This window comes from Buceros rhinoceros, unplaced genomic scaffold, assembly GCF_000710305.1.
Source record: "Buceros rhinoceros silvestris isolate BGI_N320 unplaced genomic scaffold, ASM71030v1 scaffold13111, whole genome shotgun sequence".
Classification (NCBI taxonomy): domain Eukaryota; kingdom Metazoa; phylum Chordata; class Aves; order Bucerotiformes; family Bucerotidae; genus Buceros; species Buceros rhinoceros.
In genome coordinates, this window is record NW_010393788.1 from 1 (window position 1) to 21,997 (window position 21,997).

The 21,997-nt window shown below is 47.3% G+C and overlaps 1 protein-coding gene across 1 annotated transcript in view; it reads left to right on the plus strand.

Moving 5' to 3' along the window:
- Window positions 1-305: 305 nt before the first annotated feature.
- Window positions 306-21,997, plus strand: part of LOC104501227 (ankyrin-2-like) — a gene marked incomplete at its 5' end in the record, with an annotated part of 62,548 nt that continues 40,856 nt past the window's right edge. The window contains 10 exons of the mRNA XM_010145004.1: window positions 306-440; window positions 730-927; window positions 1,723-1,821; window positions 1,929-2,027; window positions 4,565-4,663; window positions 6,217-6,315; window positions 9,853-9,925; window positions 16,355-16,499; window positions 20,753-20,855; window positions 21,540-21,643. Coding sequence (XP_010143306.1) covers window positions 306-440; window positions 730-927; window positions 1,723-1,821; window positions 1,929-2,027; window positions 4,565-4,663; window positions 6,217-6,315; window positions 9,853-9,925; window positions 16,355-16,499; window positions 20,753-20,855; window positions 21,540-21,643 — 1,154 coding nt within the window. The remainder of the gene's footprint in view (window positions 441-729; window positions 928-1,722; window positions 1,822-1,928; window positions 2,028-4,564; window positions 4,664-6,216; window positions 6,316-9,852; window positions 9,926-16,354; window positions 16,500-20,752; window positions 20,856-21,539; window positions 21,644-21,997) is intronic.

Here is a 21,997-nt window from a genome sequence, read left to right on the forward strand (position 1 = left end):
GGTGTCCCAGCGAAGGGGCGGTCGCAGAGCGGTTGTTGCTGTTGCGGTGTACAGGGAGCAGCAAAAGCTACAGTTGCAGTAGGATAGTTTAGTAAATTCCCTTTTTTAAACAAAGAGAAAAAACAAACACCACATCCCAGACCGACCACCAACACACCTCCAGAGGGACTGTCTGCTGTCAGCCAAACTGCCCCCCCAGTGTGCTGGAAAGCTGTTTTATTGCCAGAAAGTACCGCCACTGCCATCTTGCTTTGCTTAAGCGGTTAATTTGGTCAGAAAACCACCCCTCCCTGTCGCCGTTGCAGCCTGACCCCTGTGTCAAAGCTCCCCACGCAGACACGCCTCTGCCTGCACCCTCTGAGAAAGCGTGGCGCAACAGCGTGCACCCCTCGCTCAACACGGCGAGCGTCACTCATCAGTCCGAAGTGGACAGTTACAGCGTAGCTTGTTCAAAACGTGGGTGTCTAACTCAGGGTGGTCCGAAGGTCCCAGCTCCCGCCCTCGCGGGGGCCGGCTTTATGCTAGTTTAGATGGCGAAAATGGCAGATGGGCCAAGCGGCAGGACAGCAGGGCCACCTGGGACGTGCCTGGCCTTGCAAGCATAATGAACTCTCATCTCTAGCAATATGGGGTGACATAAAATAATGTTGCTTTATGGGGTCTGGCTTCCTAGGCTGACACGACTGTTGTGTTTCCTTTCTTCTCCTGTTGTTTCCTGACCGGTGCTAGAATGGATACACCCCTCTGCACATTGCTGCCAAGAAGAACCAGATGCAGATCGCTACCACTCTGTTGAACTACGGGGCTGAGACCAACATCTTGACCAAGCAGGGAGTCACCCCGCTTCATTTGGCCTCCCAAGAAGGGCACACTGACATGGTGACCTTGCTTCTGGAGAAAGGATCCAACATCCACGTGGCAACGAAGGTAACTCGCAACCAGAGGCAAAGGTCTGTGGGTGGGGGTACCCGGTCAGAGGCAAAGAGCAGAGTAGGGGCAGCGTCAGGGGTTCTCAGCCTCGCTTCCTGACAGGCTTCTCAGGAGCTTGACATCTGTCCCTGAAGTTTTGCACCAGATGCAAAGGGAGAGAAATGTAAAATTCTGGAGTTTGTGGGCTTTTTCATAGAAAACAACTTCCTCCAGAAAAAACAAAACCCAACCATTGCTGTAGCTCTTCATGGGTCTCTGGGTTTTGAAATAGAGGGCTCAGGTCTCTCGTTGCCTGGCACTAATATATGATGCTACCGTACCCACGAGAAGCAGGGTGATCTTCGTGTCTCTGCATCCACTTCCTCGGTGTCTTTGGAGGGGCCTGTTTCTGGAGTCATTTTCCTCGTCCTGACTCATGCCTGCTGTTGTCAAGAGTTCCCTCTCCTGCCTGAGGAGTGGGAAGCACGCTGGAAGTGCTTCCTTCATTTATTAATGGGCTCCTCAGCTCCCCAGGTGACATTAGTGAATAAAATCTGAGCGTGATCACTGATGCCTGAAAGTTTTACTCCATGGTGACAGTGATGTAATTGCTTTGGCGCTGTTTGTCGGCCAGAACAGGAGAAACATCAGCTCTGCTTTGTTTAAAAAAAAACCATCCAGAGTTAGAAGCTGTAGTTAGGGGGTCTCTTTGTGTTTTAAAGATGGGAAAGGGGGAGAGTCTAGATTTCTTTCCTCTTGCAAAGTAGGTTATATTCTTATTTTTACCTTTATTTTTGTACATTCCACCTGCAGACTGGACTGACGTCCTTACACCTTGCAGCTCAAGAGGATAAAGTGAATGTAGCTGAGATACTGACAAAACACGGTGCAAACCAGGATGCTCAGACAAAGGTAAATCACGGAGCGGCTGCTGTCTCCAGCGTGCCGAAGGATGCCACCGTGGTAAAAGGAATGTTCCACTGAGCTTCCAGTTTTACTTGTTTGTTCTCTTGTTGTAGCTTGGTTATACACCTTTAATTGTGGCGTGTCACTATGGAAACATCAAAATGGTGAATTTTCTTCTCAAGCAGGGAGCAAATGTCAATGCTAAAACAAAGGTAAAGTCTTTTTCATTGCTTGCTGTTGCTCGTTGTTGTGAACCTGGTAACTCAGCACGACAGATCCGTACCACGGGTGCCTTTTTGCTGGGAAACTGCGATTGCCACGTGGTGGGTGTCAGCAGCTGGTGATCCGCGGCTGTAGTGGAATGCCTCCTCTGGGCTGCACCTCAGCGTGAAGCGTTCACCAAGACATGTCTGATGACACTTTGGAGGAGATAGAGAAGCTGTTTTATTAGGTTTTTTATTTTTACTTGCAAACTTACAAGCACGAGCTTGTTTCTGATCTCACTGACGCACAGTCTGCACCAGTGTCGTCCTGGGGTGTTGCCAGACTAGTAAGCAGCAACCCAGACGCTTTGTGGGTGATGCCAGGTTCTCCCCAGTCTGCTGGGAGAGGAGTGGGAAGAATTGCTGCTGATCGAAGCGTGGGTGCTACGGAGCAGCTGTGCTGGGGAATGCGGTTTACTGGAGACAGGTTTGGAGGGTTTTTTGAGGTGAACCTGGGTACCCTGTTACTGAAATGGCCCTGACTGCCTGTAGCTAAAGTCTGAACGAAATCCACTGAGTTCAGCAGTGTCTTCTACGATGAACTGGTGAATGTGATGCGTATTGTGGCAATATTTATAGACCTCCTGAGCGTACACAGAGAGGTTCTGGTGACAGCAATGGCGTGTGGCATCCCAGCTGTCGTCACATCACCCTTAACACCAGAAAGAGGCGACTAACCCAGGAGCTGCAGGCCTTCCCCTGGCTTCAGGCAAGCTAGCTGCCAGCTTCAGACTGGGTGTCTGGGGAACAACAAGGAGAGGTCCACTGATATTTCTAGTGACCTGCGCAGGGCTTGTGAGATCCACAGCCTTGTGATCTGCTGGTCCCTCAGGCCAGCTCCACCTACAGGATGGATTCAGTTCTCAGTGTAGTGCTATTCCATCACAGCGGCCACAGCTCAGCGTGGTAAAGAACAGCAGAGTAAATAAATAAAAGGTGCTGGCCCAGACCTCCTGAGAATCCCCCAAATCAGTGGGCAAACCCCAGGGATTCCTAAAGAACGGGCAACGCTGGAGAGGAGCAGCGGATGAGAGTTAATAAGGCAGATGCGAGTGGGATCCAAGCGGTAGCTGCCACAGTGCTCGGGCAAGGCGTTTGGAGGCTGACTGAAGGGACAGACACAGTTGAGTCTTTAGTATCAGGTGTCACTCTGAGGGGCCGCTGGGCCAGATTCTGACACCATTTCCCCGGGTATTTCTCTCACTCAGAATAATTTCAATAAAGCCAGCAATTTGTACGGGAGTGTGGGGCAGTGGCTCTCCAGGGTCCCACACCCAGGGACCAGTAACAGTACTGGCATCGGTCAGCCGGGCCTGCAGGCTCGGTTTAAAGAGCGAGTCCATGCTGGCTGGATTTAGGATAGGCGTGGTAAGGAGTCAAGAATCTTTGTGGCAGCTTGGTCTCTAGAGAAAGCCTGTGCGATGCTTTGTGCCATCTCAGTGAACAATAATGTGGCTGAACTCCGTTTCTGACGTGCTGCGGGAATATTTAAGTAAAGATAGCGAATTTGCGCTACAGCCTAGAGTAAAATCCTCCTGTGGTTTCTCACAGTCCATGCACACAGGGTAAACACCAGCCCTGTAACAGTTCTGAGCCATCGCTGTGTAATGAGTGGTACGCGGCGTTACTTGCATCTCTTTGTTTGCAAGAGAGATCACTCTCTGTGCGTGTCTTCCAGCGCCTGCCCCTGGGCTGCGCGGAAGCCTACGGTGAGAAACACAGGGCACTTTCCTCCAGTTTGTTCTCCACCTGCTTTCAAAGCTGATTGCAGACTGTGTTGTCAATGAACTGTGCCTGAACTTGCACAATGCCACTGCAGATCAGCGAGCCGAGGTTCGCTTCGGTTGTGTCTCTGCATTGTGTAAGGCTGGAATGAGTTACTGGAGCAGAGACCCTGTGGAGTTACGCGTGTTTATAAACACAGACACCGTGTCTTGCTTGTAAGTGTCGTTGTAGCCGGGTCAAGCCCTTTGAAGGTAGAGTAAGGCTAAAATGGACTGACAGTTCCGATAGGTGTATGTTTTTAAAAGCAAATAGTCCCGAGTCGCTGTGGTTAAAAAGGATGTGTTTTTAAAACTGAATCATGTATTTTAAAGGCAAGTCTTGGGGTTGCTGTAGAAAACGAAGATGTGAGTGGAATAAGAATGTTCTCTGCCCCACCTCTGACTCTGTGTCCCTAGTCTGCCACTATACCGCCACTGCTCCTCCTCGTTCCTCCCTCTGATCTAGCAGACGAGGAATTCTCTGTCATTGCAGAGGTTGCTTGTGTTGTGAAATGAAAGATGGTTGGTGAATGTTTTTTATTGTCCTCCTGTATCATTTCACTGATCTGGGGAAGGAGTATTAGTGTTACTGAAGATTTATTATCTGCGGGTCGATCGATGGCCTCATTTCTTCTGGAAATGTCTCATGAGGAAGCAAAGCGACGTGTCTGATGTAATGGCCGGTGGCTGTTTTTCCTTGTTTGTTTGCTTTTGTCTCAACAGAATGGGTACACCCCTCTCCACCAAGCTGCCCAGCAAGGCCACACTCACATCATTAACGTTCTTCTCCAGCACGGGGCCAAGCCCAACGCCATCACCACTGTAAGTCTGTGAAGTGCCGGTGGGAACTTGCTTCCCCGAACGGTTCTTTCCTTTCCTCAGAGAGCAAGCCTTTGTTTTGGTGAAAGTGTTCCTCCTACAGCTGGGTGTCAGATGTGTAAATGGAGCTGCTTCTCCTTGTCCTCCTAAGGTAGTTCTGACTCCTTGTGCCCTCAGACAAATGTGAGGTGGGGAAACTGATTTCTGACCAGCAGGGTCATGCTGGTCACACTATCTGTGCTGTGCTTGTTCAGGTGCCCTCTGCCTCAACACTTCCGTCTGTAGATTGATATCCCGATAAGTATTTTTCCCTAAAAATTATGGGCAAATTGCAATCTGAGCTCTTTTGAAGATTTAGACCCAAATTTCTGTCCCTCTCTCCACTGGACCGGTTTCAGGTTCTTGCTGAGTTCCCTGATGTTAACGCCTCCTCAAAGACTGTCGATAACCTCTGGCAAGGCTCCTCTTCTTGGCAGTCAGCCAGGAATGCAAGAGTCCAGTTTCATGCTGATGATGTTATTAGTCACCTCCAACTGGGTAATTTTTAAAATGCAGCCAGAGTGTCCAAAATTCATGTCGTTCCCCAGGGTGGATCATGTTTTGTGTCCATAGATCACGCGTGCTTACACCAGCACAGAGGCGCTGTTTGCTCCTGGACCGATCACGCTAAATAATCTTCTGAGAAGTTATCCAAAATACCAGTTTATGCACCACGTCATCAAGCAAGAGACCACTGTAGTCAGCTTCTGGGGCTGTAGGTGCCACTGGGCATATTCGGCCAGAGGTGTCTGTTGGATTTACAGGGGATATGGGAGTGGGCTGTGAGCAGTCAATGTGCAAGTGACAGCGACAGACAAATCGTTTGTGCTGTGAAGATGTTCAGCTCGTCATTTTGTGCTGCTAATCCACAGACTCTGCCATGCTTTAGGGTTGCTGAGCTAGGCCTGTACAGCGGGACTTAAGTTATAGCTAAGAACAGCCAGTCCTGAAGCAGAGAGCACAGTAACTAATTCTCCAAGCTTAGTCCTTGCGTAGGTAGTTCTGTGTTTGTTAAATCATTGGCTTCCGTGTCCTTTTATCAGACAGGTATTTTTGGTGTAAAGAGGAATAGAAGTGAGTCTGGACAACACCGCGGCAGTCTTGCACTCCCCAAGGAGGGAGTAGTACCTGATAAAGATGGAGTGTAACGTTTTAAAATGCTGTTTTAGGAGACTATTTCCCATGTTGAGCAAAATAAAAAATAAACCATGAACTTCTGCAGACAAGACACGTTCTGCGTAGGGAGATTTGACCGCTGAAGGGTTAAACCATAGAGCGCTTTTTTCTTGAGCATAGCAGGCAGATGTGTGTTGTGTTACCCTGGTAACCAGGGCTATAGTCTTCAAGAAGTTACAAAGACAGTCAGATGTAGCGGTAAAAAACGCAGTGATTCTGCTGGGCTGCCGCCTTGTTTTGGATGGAAATGCTGGCTCATGCGGGGCTGGGAGTGAGCTCATTGGCTCACATCGCAGTCCTCCCTCTCACCGCGCTCTCCCCCTTCTCCCGTTCCTCCTCAGAATGGTAACACTGCCTTAGCTATTGCCAGGCGGCTGGGCTACATCTCGGTGGTCGATACGCTGAAGGTTGTAACGGAGGAGATCACCACCACCACAACTGTGAGTTGCAGATGCATTAAAATGTCTCCCTTCTTTATTGAGAATGTTGTCTTTGCCTTCCTCCTGCAGACTCTCCATGGAGCTCTTTCCTTTCTCTTTTTTTATGGTTTTCACCCTCCCTTTCTGTTGGGTTTTTGCAAAAGTACTCCAATGCTTTCAGTAGATCTTGTAAGCGTGTTCACGGCGGGCTTCACTGCGCTAGGTGCAAAATCTCTGTGTGTACAGATGGAAAACAACTACTCAGAAGCAGAGGAAAACTTTCTTCTACGTACAGGTCTGAGCTGCAAACCCAAACTTCCCAGAAGTTTGTGCGTTGTGGTTGAGATCCTGTCTTCTTTCTCCGTTTCTCTTTTCACCTCCCCTTTTCAGTCTGTCCCTACATTTCCATGCTCGTGGCCCCTCCTGAGGCTCACTCACGGCAGCTCCTCTGCGGCTGGCCTGGACCGGCCGTGGGCTGGTGCCACACGTAATGACGCTCACTAGATGGCTCTGAGACACATCAATCACCCTTCTCCTCAAGTCACTCTCAGTTCAGATAGATCCTGCTTTTCCAAAATGTGAGCTCAACCCTCTCAGTCCTCCACACTCTCGGTGTGACGTATTCTGACTGTAGCGTTTGTGCTGAACATCAACAAGGTGGTACTGTTGCTTCCAGCCAGGAAAAATGGATATATTCCCCTCTAGGAGGGAAAGGTTTTCTCTTCTGGCATGTTTACCTCCCATCTACAAATGTTTTGGCAGGTCGGAAGGGAGGACGCTAGGAATAGTGCCTCAGTTAAGGAATTAATTTTAATTTAAATTTCCATTATGGAATTTTATCTTGAAACTTTACCTGTGGTAAGGTCCCACTTTTTAAATTTAGGTTTATTTTTGTTTAATACAAGAAAGTTGAGCAGTCTAGGAAACCTGTTGGATCTAGATGTCATTTAGGAGCTCAGAGCTGTAAAAATCCATGGGTTACTTAAAAGCAACTCAGTCAGGGAGGGGGTGAGAGCAGGGGAAGAAATCCAAAGTCTCTTGTGAAGAAACAGGAAACTAATTGTGACTGCGTCGCATGCTGACAGCAAGTGGTATTAACCGGGGAGGATGGGATAAAAGAAACACGGCATAAGGTTACAAACAGAGTGAGCCATAAGTTATTAATGACCTGCAAAGACCAGACTGAGTCAGGCTTGGACGAGGAGCTCCAGCGTCGTTCCAGAAGTCTCCTAACAAAGACTGTATGTCTCCAGTGTTCTGTATTCCGTGCTCTTGTTCAATCACGTAGCACACCCCGTGTGTACGTGTGTAAACACGTATGGATCTCTCCAGAGATCTAGAAAAATAAAACGCAGGTAAAATTTTTCGAGAACCTTTAGCTCCTTTCAGGTGACACCTGTGCTGAGTCCTGGCACGCTGTTCCCATTTACACCTGATGTAAGTTGTCACTTTGTCCATTTTGTTGTACTTGGAGCCTTGTGCCTTGTTGTCTGCGAGTATTAGATGCTCTGTAATCACAGGGAGTGCGCTAGGAGAAGACACCTGTGAGTGCTTGCTTGGGATAAGCGCTGCTTTGAACTCTGAGGGTAATGGCTTTTCTGCCAGATACCAGATGCTCGGGCTGTCGGGCTGAATGGAACGCTGGACCTGACCTGCATAGCTGACCTCTAGTGCTTGCGTGTAAGAGCTATCTGAAATCTGGAACTGTGTCTGTGCAGAGCACTGCTTTTAAAAGTCGGGTGGGAACACTCGAGAAATGCGGCGCATTTTTCAGCTGTGAGTTGGTGCGAGTCTTGTACCATAGGGATATATCGAATATAAGCCTCTGGAGGTGCTGTTCATGGTGCGGAATGCTGATGAAACAGAACTCAGAACAAATCCTAAAGAGGAGGGATAAATAACAGGCACTCCCTGCAATAAAGTTCTCCAGATGGTGAGGCTGGTGTTGCCAAACCAGAACGCAGCATTGAGTGCTGAAAAAAAAGGTGCTGTCACCATAGCTACTTCATTCTCCAGGGCTGTCGCTGAGCAAGGCGTGGAGGATGTTAGACAGGCTGATGCTTTATTGATATTCAAGTCACTGGCACTTGAGACGCGGACAAGACCTCCGGTGCCAGAGCCTTTGGTCTAACTTGGAACAAATCTTCCTCCTACTTGCGTTAGTGTTAGCAGCCACATCGATACAAAGCAACAGGGAGACTAAAGTGCTCTGACATCTACTCACGGATTAGAGATGAATAGGAAATAAATCTGAACCAGCTCGCCTTTCCAAGATTTTTGACAATTTTGAGAGTATTTGACATTTCTATGTGCCTATCAATCAAAAAACAATTTTAGTATTGTGTCAAAAGTTCACTTAAAAACAGTAATCCACAATTTCTGCTGGGAGTTGATGTAGAATTAATGATTCTTGCTGAGTTCAGTGCTCCAGAGATAGCACTACAGATTTTTTTGGTCTGGAAACACGTGCGTGCACACACACACGCACTCTCTCGTTCCCTTTTCCAACCTTTGTTTCAACTGTTAAATTACTTATTTTCCTGTTGGGACTCACACTCTTCTGATGGTTTTACATCCATGGCATTTCATCTCCTGTGTTGTAACATGCTGAAGAGTTTCCTGCAGGCAACTTTTTCACAGCCTTGCACTTCCTGCAGTTTCCCTCATGGTGTTCTTCATCTCCTTCTCCACCGTGTACCTTGATGCAGAAAGGATGTCCCTGTTCTTGATTCAGCACCCCTGTGCATCTTCTGTTGCCTCCTGGAAGACATTTATGAAGATAAAATCATACGAAGCCATAATATTCCACTGTTGTGCTGCTCTGCTCGTGCTTAAGGAGTGTCCTCCCAGCAGTCCTCCGTCCGTGCTTCCCTTGCATCACAATATATTGTGCATCTAAAGCTTAAAATGCATCAGAATCTTCAAATAACTTTTTTCCCCCCTCATGTATATATGATTTGGGGGAATATACATGATTTATGAAAAGAATATCATTAGTGTGCAGTGTAGTCACTTGGGCTGGGGGGAGAAATGTTGCAAGTGATCTGTGCAAATCTCTCACATCTTTTTCTAGTTAATAAATTTCACATCGTTCATAACTTCATCTCCAAATGCTTTACGATTTAATAATTTCCATATGCCACATACAACTTTCTGAGGCTCTTCTGTAGACATTACCTAATTCATTTTAAAATCATCTTGGAAACACGGAGCTGAATTGTTCTCCACGCACCATTTATTCATGAATTTGCTGAGAGCTTTCTTTTTTTTCTTCTTCTGACCAGCTCATTCTATTTTTTTTTTTTTTTTTTTTTTTTTTTTTTTTTTTTTTTTTTTTTTTTTTTTTTTTTTTTTTTGGTACTTTTCTGCCAGAATAAATGTTATCTTATACAGCGCTGAGAATAGGAGCTTCTGGAGTAAAGATGAAAAATGAAGTTAGAGGAAGGGAAAATACATTATAAAACGTCTCAGCAGATCCCACTGCTGTTGCTGTAGCAAATAACCTGCTGTCAGCTTTGCTGGTGTTTAATTTGAAGACTGATGGTTCTGTCTTTGCAGACGGTAACAGAGAAGCACAAGCTAAATGTACCTGAGACGATGACCGAGGTCCTGGACGTTTCAGATGAAGAAGGTGAGCAGTTCCTATTCCCTATCACTTAAATAACCTGTAACCTAGGCTCCGGATCGCTGCTGAAGCACTTGGACATCTCCATTTTGCAGCGCTTGGAATGGAGGTCTACCTTTTACATGATGTAGTTGTGGTGGCATTTGAGTAAAGATGCCAAAAGTCGACCCAAACCAAAGCCCTGGCCCCCCACCTCTTTTCCAGAAAAAACTTATCTGAACCAAATCACACCGGGGAACACTTCCCAACCTCAGGTTTTAAAATTTAAATGAGAAGCTGTCCCAAAGCTGGGTTCGACCCCGCCCAGGGAGGAATTTGAGCAGTACAGTTTTTGGATCAGTGCCACCTATTTCAGACACCTCTACCGAAGAGTCCTGCCTCAGGCGAAACCCTTGCGTTAGAAAAGGTGAAAGGTGAGGAGAGTGCTGGCACAAATCACAGACACACGCGGCCTGACATAAGGGAACAACGTGCGAGGAAGTCTGGTGCTGGCGGTTAATGGCGTTAGTGTTCCGAGCTGCGGGTGCTCCTGTTGGTTTGCAATGGGATTTGTGCTGCTAAACGTGTTACACTCCGGAGGAAATGCGGCGCTTAGCCTCCAGATACTGCTGGGTTTTTAATGCTTGCAAAGCTGCAAGCAAAAGCAAACGAGTGTGATTCAAAAGAAATGACTGTCTGCTGCATCATGATGAGTGAAATGGTTTCTCTCAGGCGTGTTTTTGCTACATTTGCTGTTTGAGAAGCATTCGGGTACTTGCGTAATTACTGTGATAAATGACCTTTAAATTGCTTGTAGCCTCCTGTTCGCTTTGTTGAATCTTTTGAACTACCGTTTAACCATCTTCAAACCCACAAAGCCTCGTATGTCTTTCTGCTCCTGGGTGTCCCTTCTCTCAATCCAATTTATGTGTTGTGCAGCCTTTAAGCACTCTGACGATGAGCGCTTCAGTGACGGTGAAGCATATAGTGGCACAGGTGCTGGTAGCAGAAGCTCGTGGAGTGAGACGTACTAACTTTCTGGTGTTGTTTAACTCGGGTTGTTTTATTTTTTTGTATTGAAGACACAAGGATTTGCTTTAATCTGGGTGCCTAACACTGCCTCTGGCCATTACTGCTGCCGGGCGACTGGGTGTGTGTCTCCAGAAGGGTGGGAGGAAGAAGGGAAGCCAGAAAATCCACGATTGATTACCTGTACCTTGAATATGTTGGCAGAGCTTACCCTGGCTGTCCAGCATGACTAATGCTCTTCCGTGCTGTGAATTAACAGTCTCTGCTCTCTGTTACCCTCTGACACCTCCTGATTGTCACAGCCAGCAGATACCGTGCTCTGGGAGCACTTTGCTGCTCCTACTGACAGCACCTCTGCGATCCTGCTGCAGGTTGGTCATGGCTAAAGCCCTTGGTGCCATTGTCCTTGTAAAACCTCTTTCTGCAGGCAAAACATTCAGGATGTTGGGAAAATTCCTAAGGTGGTTGGTACTTGTCACAGGAACGTTTTTTTTTTGTTCTCCCACGTTAATATTGTGTGCGGAGCAGGTTGCTGCTCCTCTGGACTCATTCCCTGTGCTATTTTTGTGGTGAAGGAGCTGTACAACCTGCCGATGGTTTATCTTTGTGACTCCCACCTGAGAGAGTACAGGAAGGGTAGTGCTGTATATAGAGGGTCCAAGACCAACCAAAACAGTCATTGAAGAGCTCTCGTGCATGTCTCTTTGGGCCTCCTGCCTCAGCTCCTGCTCTGTTTTCAGTCCAGTTCATTTGCAGAAGCTCTGGTTTCGCTGTCTCTTGGAGACTCAGTTCTGGCTGCTGCAAGAAGTTGTTACACCTCTGAGCACACTATCGCACATCCACTGTTATGTCAGCACAAAAGTTTCACCGTGTGGTGAACCAACCCAGAGAACTGAGCTGGCGGAAGACTAATCTGTTTGTTCTGACAAGTTACTGCTCGGCCAGGCTGCTTTTGCAGGCAGAAGGGTGTAGGAAGGCTGCAGTGGAAGGTGAGACACCGCTGTCAGGGGCGGCGTGCCCCTGAGAGGGCTACCAGAAAGGTCAGTCCCCGCATTTGCACTGCAGACAAAGGGAGAGGCAAATGTTGAGTGAATGATGATGTGCAGTTAGTCAATGGAGTCTCAAAGATCCGTTGGAATCACACAATCCGAAGAATCAGTGGAAGCAGTGTCGTGTGTCCTTAAGTGCTTTATGAAGTAAAATACACATTAATGCCCACATATGGTAATGGCCCCGTGTCAGATTGCTGCATTTTTCCGCTCACAGAGTTGCTAATTTTTTTAGATTTAAAGGTTACTCACAGTTGCGATACCAAATCATTCAAACATGCTCACAGTAAGAGTACCCATGCAAAAGCAGGGTTTGCTGTCCCTTGCCTCAGCAACAACTACCGGTGAACTACCGCACCGCTTAGGGACGTCCCAGTAACAGCAGGAAACGGTGCTAAGCCATGATGTTGTATTTCCTGGGGGCGGTTTAGTCCGGGCAGAATTCCCTGCTGATGGACACGCACAGAATTCCACTGAGTAGTGGCTTAATTAGCTGGAAGACTTAGGGAGTAACTTTCCTTAATTAAACCTGGAAATGAAGAGTTGATTCTTCAAACTTCCCTTAGGTATGTTATGCAAAGAGTTTCCTGCTGGTACAGTTTACCAAGGTCATCCAAGGGGAAGGGAGAGTCTTCTCTGGAAAGCTGCTCTCCTGTATGTGGGATTGTTAAGATTACTTACAATTCCCCCCCTTTTTTTCCCCTGAAGAAAGGTCTGGTGTCATCATTGGAAAGCAATGAAATGGTTTTATTTGTGTAGGGGTAGGATTGCTAACGATTGCTCACGTGTCATGTTGTAGTCATGAAAAATAGGAGATTGGGGTTAGCGCGCAAAAAGTTTTGGCAAAAGTGTTAAAGGAACTGCTGGTTTTCATTTGCATCAGTGTTGTTGACAAAGAGTAGAACGGACCAGCTCAGCAATGAGAAGTGATGTCAGAGACATGTGTAGGCAGGACCCAAACTACAGACCCACAGGGGTTAGCGCAGCGCAGGAATAAGGGCCAGGAGACGCTGCTGTGATTACCCACATTCTGTCCTAAACTGCTACTCTGTGAGCACTGCTGAGCACTGACTTACTTTCTTCAGAGACTGAATTTACAGGAGAGACCTACAATAGCTCATTCATTGAAGTAAATCATAATCAGCATGTTGAAAAGGGGAAATGTATTTTTGAGTAATCCATCTGATCTAAACCTGTCGTTAAAGCTGCTGGATATGGCTTTTTCACTGAAATACATGCAGAGCCCTGGTCAGCAGGTTTGTTGGGAGTCCTAGACATCTGCCCTAGCCCAAGCTTTCCTCCCTAGTGCCTAGTGCGTTTGATATTGTGAGGAAATTTCCTATTTTACAGGGAATTTAAAGCAATGTCAAGGAATGGTGGGAACTGCGGTTGCTGGGGCTTCCCTGGTTGAGTTGACTCTGTAGATGCATATCCAGAACAGCGTGGTGAAACGTTAAACCGCTTACTTGACCAAACGCTTGCGTAGCTCCCTGGTACCAGAGGGTAATTCTGGGAAAAAAAGCTGGTCTGTTTTGGAAGCGTTAATGAAACCCTTCTCCTGTGAGGCAGAACCGACGCGCTGAGAACTGCCTGTGGCCGGGGGCCTCAAAGCTGCTGTCTTATAGGTGTCACTTCGCTTTATAAAACGCAGGTTTGATCTCAGAGCTTCCTGATTGCTGCGCGATTGAGTCAGTTCTCGAGGTAGGACATACCGCTCCCTTTGGTAGAATTCGAGAAAACAAAGTCGTAAAGTCAGCAATACCAGCGGGGGTCTCCAGTTCTGAGGGTTTGGTAGAACCCTGTGTGTCCAGCCAGACTGTCACTGAAGGAGCAGATACATCCTCTCAGCCTCTCTACCCAGTGTCTTGCCTCCAGTGGTTGCTCTCTTTTGGTTTCTTTTCTGTCCTCCTTCTGAGGAGAAAAGGAAGAAGCCTGGGAGTTGCAAACCTGTACAAACGTATGCTTTTGGGTGGGCTCTTGTCGCTGGGTATTCTGGAACCAGATTAATGGACTAACCAGATGATTGCTGAGGCGCAGTGGGCCCAGGAAGCTTCGTGTCACCATGGAGCATCAGTGTCAAGTGCTGCGTTTGTCACGAACTGCTCAGCAAGTGGTGAAAACACAACTGCCACTCACGCGATGGGGAATGTGAAGGCAGGTGAATCGCTTCTAGCATGATTTAAAAGGGTAATTTCTTGCACTGCTATAAAACTACCGTGTGGTAAGATGTGCTGCTGAAGAAGCTCGGGGTCAGCTGAACGTGTCCTTTCCTCTCGGCAGATAACCTGTCTGTCCGTTTGAATTGGCCAGGCTCGGCAGTACGGCTGTGTTAGATCTTTCAGTGACGGTATTTCTGGCAGGATGAATGAGTCTTGGTAACTTTTAGTTCACTCCCTCAAGACTAGTCTGGGAGCAAGGAAGCTGCGTTACCAGCAGATGCATGTTCTGAAGACATCATGAAACATTCGCGGGTCCTCTTGTTACTGTTGGCAGACGTTCGCGTCGCGTCAACCAGCTAGCGTTGCTCAGACCCGTTATCGACAGCTCTTAGATGAGAGGCCAAAGCTGAAATAAGAGGAGAGTTTGGACTTTTTTTCCCTGACGGATGTGGGTGTGATGAAAGCGGTGAAGATTTTGCCTTTGTTTCAATTACAGATGGAATGTCTGGCGTGATTATGAGTATCTAGCTTATTTGAAATGTAACTCGAGATTCCTTTTACTGTTTGATTAACAGCATCCCCTTAATGTCTTCCAAGTTTTCAGTAAGCCCCTGCTTTGTAATGTGACATTCCCAGGAAACAGGAGGCATCATCTGTCAGAAGGCCGGAAACATTCGATGATTAAATGCCTTTTATTGTTTTCTGTGAAACTGTGCCCAGTTTCTCCCCCTTCATGTGGGCAGATGGAATTTTCAAGAGCTTTGGTTGTTCTACAGAAAAGATTTCACCCTTGTTTTTAGATATAATATTTGCGTATACAAAAAAGTTACTTAGTTTTAGATGACAAATTAGAAAATATTTCTTTATTAGCTGAAACATGAAGTTGCAGAAACTAGCTCAATCTGTTTAATGAAAACAAATATTGAGATTTCTTCCTTTGGAGTGAGCACTGCTCCTGCAGCTCGTGACACCAACCACATTTTGTAGGGCAGAGGCGGAAGGTGCTCTACCAGAAACAGCAGCAGTAACAGTCACCGGGTGTTGCAGTTTTGCTTTATTAAGACTTTAAATCACACAAGAGGCAACTGTCCTGATGCCTGCACGGATTCTGACTGAAACAACATGGACACCACTTGCCTGACCCTCGCAATCCTCCGTGTCTCCCAGCGTATCAGGGTGAATTACTGCAGCTGGAAGGTGTAGCCCTGGTGTGACAGTTGGACTCCCCTTCATGTCAGGCTCTGGACTTTTGCCCATGCAGCACAGACAGCCTGAAGATAGCAGTGGCGTAGGGTCATGGTGCACGGTTCTGCGGGCTGCAGTGAGCCTCCAGCAGGCTCAGGCCGCTGGGAAAGTGACTGGAAACTGCAGGCAGAAACTGGGGAGGGAACCCGTGTTGTGAATGGGAAGGAGGAGAAACATCTCCATGTTGTTCGGCAGTGTAATCTGTTTTGTTAGTCTGCTGGGGAAAAGCAAACTGTGACTTCACATGGGCAGGATTTCCTGGGGAAAATTTGGACCTAAAAAAAATAGTCAAATTCCGTTACTCAGAATATATGCAAAAAGTTCACTGTCAGATACCAAATGATCATTTAGGCTCCGATTCATTACGAATCACTCTTCTGATTAATGCGGATAGGCACGCGAGCGTATTCGCAGTTTCTGGATCTTGCCATATTTCAGAAATAAGGATTTTTTTGCTGATTGCACAAGGATGTTGGCACACAAGCAAGACAGCTTCGTGTGAGGTGGAGTTTGTACAATGGAGACTTTACTTTAGGATTTGCAATCCACAGGCGTAAGGCCGCAGAAACCACCTTTCCAGCTGCACACACATAGCTTACAGGCAAGTCCGTGGCTGTACTCAGTCACAAGCTGTCGGGCTGTGACACAGCATAGCTGTGACCAGAGCGCTGACATGGGTAAAGGAGCAGAGACCACACTTCAGAGAGAACCACGGAAATCTGGCCCTTACCAGTATGTGCAACAGCAAAAATTAGATTAAATCTAATTGATTAATCACCTTGGTTTCGGATTTTATTTGGTTTTTTTTAAAGTCTTGCTTGATGTGCCAGTCTCATTAAATACATTAATTGCTTGTGGTTTGCAGTGTTTCCCGAGTGGAGAATGCCTTCGTGTTTACTGTGCCAGCCCCACACGTCAGTGAAATGAGACCTCTGCGTGCGCTCACCTCTGTCCCTTCTGTGATTGCTTTAAAGGAGACGACACAATGACAGGAGATGGAGGAGAGTACCTTAGGCCAGAAGACCTCCGAGAACTGGGAGATGACTCTTTACCCAGCAGCCAGTTCCTGGACGGTATGAACTACCTCAGGTACAGCTTGGAAGGAGGACGATCTGACAGGTATTTGCCTGGACACGTGTCTTGTCTTCTGATAATTCTGCACAGCTTTTGTTGTAAGCATTTGGAATCTCTTTCTCGGGGCCTTTATCTCAAGGGACACATGGGACACACCTGGTGACAGTTCCATATCAGCTATGTCAGTGTGCTAGCTGCCACCTTGCAGAGGAAAGTGTGGTCAGGAGGAGTATGTCCTGACCAGTCCAGCAATGAATACTCTTGGCACTGATACCATATCCAGAAAATAGTGAAGAATTTGCTTGTGATTCTTGTTTGGTTCTTGAAAAGGCACAGCTTTGCTGGCTTTGTGTCAGGGTCTGGCGGTCTGTGGAGAGGGCTTACGGCTCATCCCCATCTCCTCCTGTCGTGAGTGCTGATGGTGGTGTGGGTGGACAGGATGTTTTAGTAGACGACTGTTGAGAGGAGTGTGCTGCCCCTAGAGACGAGGCAGGCAGCAACGGGCTTGGTCATTCTGCACTGGGTTGGCAACGAGTACATCGTCAGCACAGTGTTTGTGTTGTCAGTGAGTGAGAAAAGAATTAGAACTTATTGCCTTTAGACTTGGGGTTCACAGCAGGGGGAAAACAATTGCGTTCCTGGCAACAGCAGGATTTTTTACCCTACCTCATTTTCCAGCCAAGGTTGTTACTCTGGCAGAGGTTCCGAAGCTCCGAGCAGTCAGTGGGATCCGTTCTGTGTCCTTCAGTAGGCTGTGAATGGCTCCTGGAACAAAAGATGTCGGGAAGCAGTTCAGTTTGCCTCCCGGCACCAGGAAATCCCACAGCATTCAGCTCTCGCAAGGCTGGAGTCTTTGCTGCCTTTCAGAGGGCTCCAGCGAATCCCCTGAAAACAAAGTGACAGTGTGGCTTTTTAGGTCCAACAGGATGTTTAGGGACCACATCAGAATGCTTAAAAATCAAAACCTTTTATCACATGCTCTCCATGGCAACAAAGTTTTTTCTTCCTTACTTCTAAGGTGGTGCATAGAAGTGATTGTGCAGGCAAGTGTTAGGCGAGATTCTGTTCCCAGTTAGACTATTGTAAATAGTCATTGGATTTCAGTAGATTTTCACTGGCCTGTGATCGATGTGTTTTATTTTGCCTTGTATGCAGGTTACATCCTGTAGCAAGCGTGGTTATATTGAAATGAGGCAAAGAGGTAAAGGGAGGAAGGAAAAAGTCCACCTTTCTAAGTCCATGGTCTCCTGTTGTGTCGCTGTCAGGTTACGGGTTGTAAGAGTGTTCACAGGGACTGCTTACATTGTTTTGCTTTTGCTTTAACGTGATTTCCATTGCCTTATGCTGCCTGTGGTTTTCCAGGAAACGCGGTGAGGCAAAATCGTGTCAGCAGTCCAGACTCATGTAATCTTATGCAATAAACAATTTGATTTGAAAACATACCTTTTTCTTTTGTAACCATCTTCCCTGTTTATGTTATTTCTCTCTCCCCCTCATTCTTTTCCATACGCTTTCGTTAGCACCATGCCCAGGTAGGTACGACACAGCATGAGCTCGTGTTGTCTCTATACCCTGTGATGGCACCTGTCTCTCTTCACCCATTCTGGAGGGCTGCTGTGTGGCGCAGAGTTGGTCTGGAGCACTCCCTGAACGCCGCTGCTGTTGGAGAGAGTTACGGTCCCAAAGCAGTATGCAATGACCCAACGGTACTCCCTCTCTAGGAAGGTCACAGCATGACATAGCCACTGTCCCACAGCAGCTTCCCCGATTCCTGCACAGATGCTGTGAGCAAGGGTCGGGGAAGGTGCACGAGATGACAGCAGTGGTAGCTGTCCTCCAGTCACCATCACCATTTCCTTTCTCTGTGTGGAGACACGGTGGTAGAATAAAAACCGGAGAGCAGGGACTCCATGAGCTGGATTATCCCTCTGGATACTGGGAGCCAGCACTGACTGGGGCCATACCAGGTCACCAGTATTTGAAAAGACCCTGTTTCACTGTAAGTCCCCTCCACCTCTCTGGGCTAAGGCAGGTGTGAGAATGGCTTTCAGTCTTTACACAGAGAACCATTTTCAATTGGTACAGCTTCAGTGATACCAGGCTCTGTTCCCAGCTTCTGAAACAACCTCGGCAAGACTTCCTACAGTAGGACTACACTTATGACTATAATAAACAACAAGTTCCGCTCAGTGCCACGACACTCTGTAATGGGACTGTTGGTTCTGGCAGTGCCCTTATTTTTAAGTCCCAGAAGCACAGACCTCAGTCCGTGCTTGTGCATACCTTGCCTGTAGATAAAGTCTATAGCCTCAATGTATTGGGCAGTTGCTAGAGCTTCTGTGCAGAGTGGATCTACTGCAGTGGTGGTGCTCGCAGTGCCGGGTGCTCGCAGGAGCACACGGACAACATCACCACAGAGAAAGCAGTCAGATCTAGTGCCCGCGTTCTTCCGTTGAGTCCGTCCGGGACATGGCATCAGCTGAACAGCAGAGCCTGCAGCTTGGGTGGTGACCGTCCTACCAGCATTGCATGGCGCAGCGAAGCAGCTCAGCAAGAGTCAGATGTTGAAGCCAATAAAGGATCGTGATGGCAAATGGGGTCTGCTACCGAGGGTCATTTCTCAGCCACAGGACACATGTTCACCCAAGTACTCTTGGTGTGAACAAGCACGGGGTTCTCTGCCCCCACTGAAATGTTCGACGAAAATATTTGCCAGTCAAGATTCCCTTTTGTAACTCTTTTTCCTGAAATGTTGTATGTGGACAGTGAGGGTGAACTTCTCTCCCTATGGAAATTCTGTTGGTTGTTGTAACGCAATCAGAATTTTATGCCGGAAATGCACAATTCCAATGACGCCAGCCTTACATGTCTCATGAAAGACATTTCATGACATGTAAGAGAGGTGATCTGTTGTTGGTTTGTTTTTTCTCACGACTTCCCCGAGGCTGATACTCGTCTGATACCTGTCTTTGCTTTCAGTGTCGTACGATCCATCTAAATAGGCCTTTGGTGTAAGTCAGTGATCAATAGCAGGGATTATTCTTCAGTGTCATGTATTTCTAATTCAGATAACCATCTGCTTATAAAAAAGGATCAAAAAATGATGGAGTGACTGTAGCTATTGTTAAAAAAGGCTGACTGCTCTGAATCAGGCGGTGCAATGTGATTGCCAACAAGATCTGTGTTTGAAGCACTCGAATCTCTATCGTACACGTGACTTTTTCATTGCTCGCTGCCAGAAGTGAATGATCCTTTAAAACCCGCCTGTCTAGATAAACGGCCTGTTGTTCAGCTGCCGTGTGTGTCAGCAGGAGGACCGCTCACGGATGTGGAACCGCTTCCTTCAGCTGTATGCACTCTGTCCCTCCAGACAGAGAACAGCATCACAGACACACGTACAGCAGCTGGAGCTGGCACCAAAACTCACTGTTGTCACACTGCTGCTAGTACATACTGAAAGGACAGGACTAGTGGTTTTGGTAGCAGCAACCCCGTTTACCTCAGTATGTCCTTCTGTGGTGTCTTACTTGTCTTTGACTTTGCTTTTTGCTAGCCGATACTGCAGCTAGGTTCTGAGCCAGTGCTTGGAAGCTGCTTATTTACTGCCTCGCATCTCTCATTGCTACAGCAACCGGTTTTCTGTGGAGCTGTGTGTACTTACAAAGAGAACAGTGCTCGCCTTTGGGCTGCCGCTCTAAAGCTGCTGTTGGCACACAGGAAGAGTGTTGTTTGACCCAGGAGCTTGCGGCTGGCCACAACTCACCTCGCTGTGTGTACCTTCCAGGGGACAACACCAAGCTTATTTACAGTGTTGAGGGGAGAGAGAGTAGATCGTAACACAGCTTCAGAAAGAGTCGTTTCAGCTTTCCTCCAGATGTTAGCAGTCTGGTTTGCCGTAGCTGTTTGCTGGTGTGACGCAGCAGGAGAGAGCACTTCTCCAAAGAGCCTTATTTAAAAGAAACCCACGCTCTGTATTGTAAGGAAACTAACATGCCACAAAGCCAGGTGTAAAGTATTTGTGAGTATAAAATAAACTGTCACCTAGATTAGTCTCTAGGTTCTGCCTTTTAAATTGAATAAATCAGCCAAATGACTTTGTGGCCCTTGGTTGGGAAGGAAGCGTAACGCAGATTTGTAAAGCTCCGTTTCCCCCTGTGCCTATCCTCTGCTCCCCCTGGAAGCTGCATCATCTCGCTAATAGCACGCTTTTTTCATTCTCCCACTCGATCTCCCATGACACCTTTACAACATCATCTGTGCTGCTGATGTCTTGCTATGGCATCCCACCAACCTACCAGCCTGCGATCCTTCAGTTCAGACAGGTCCCACACGCTGAGCCATGCCTCCTACCTGAGGGACAGCGCCATGATCGACGAGACCGTCGTCATCCCCAGCCAGCAGGTAAGCCGGTCCTCTGAAGTTCGCTTATTGGTTGGATAAATAGGGAAAGGATGTAAAGAGGCTGCGGTTCAGAGGGGACTAACGATGCCATGTGGTGTATGCTGCTTTCTGTAAGAGAAATGTCTCTAATTCTCATTGATAGTTTATGCTGTGCGATATGAATTTTAGGGACCCTGGCAGCGCAGCGTGAACGGTTGGACTCGATGATTTTAAAGGTCTCTTCCAACCAGATGATTCTGTGATTCTGTGAAACCCTCTTCCAAAATAAATTATCTGTGTCAATACAGTTCCGGGGACTGTCTTTATCACGTTCTCCATTTTACCTGATGTTCCAATGATGCCAGCAGCCCTCGGGCTAAATATTCAGGTGATGTGATGACCTCAAGGGCATTGTCCTCAAAGATTCTCTCCTGAAGCATGCTCCTAGTTAAAAAACAAAAGATTTAGAAATGCCCCTTTGGGAGATCACAGCATTTATCCCACTGGGACCGTTAGCACGGGATTGCTTTGAGCAAGTACAGTATGCTGCAGTGAGGGGTTTCTGATACCGTAACGCTATTATTGCTCCTGTATTTTCTTTTCAAAACTGTCTAAATGCTTTAGGCACTACAAATACATCTTCTTATTGTTTGGTTGATTAATCGATTCTGTTGTAGTAAAAAGGAGGGTTTTTTGCTTACCAAGGTAACAACTCTGGCCAAAGAAGCTGAAAGGAATTCGTATCGCCTAAGCTGGGGCCCTGAAAACTTGGACAATGTGGCTCTTTCTTCCAGCCCTATTCATTCAGGGTGAGTGTATCCATTAGCATTATCCTAAAAAAAAAAAAGAGAGAATGAGAGTATCTGCCGTGGCTGCAGCTTCAGCTAATGCTTACCTGGGAGTTAGAGTTGAACTCATTGCCTCCTCGAGCTGTCAATCGATCGTTCTCCTCTCTTAAGCCTGCGTACCAAACCCATCCCCTGAACTCACGGCAAGTCAGCGAGCTTCCAGCTGAGCTCCAGAGGAGTGAACAAGGTCGTTGAGATACGCACACAGGCGTCCGTGAGGATTTTATGGAGAAATAAGTACAGGGCCTTTTCAGAAGTCATAGTGATTGAGCCAGCTGATGGCTCCCGATGGTGTGTACTTCCTGTGCTAGGGAA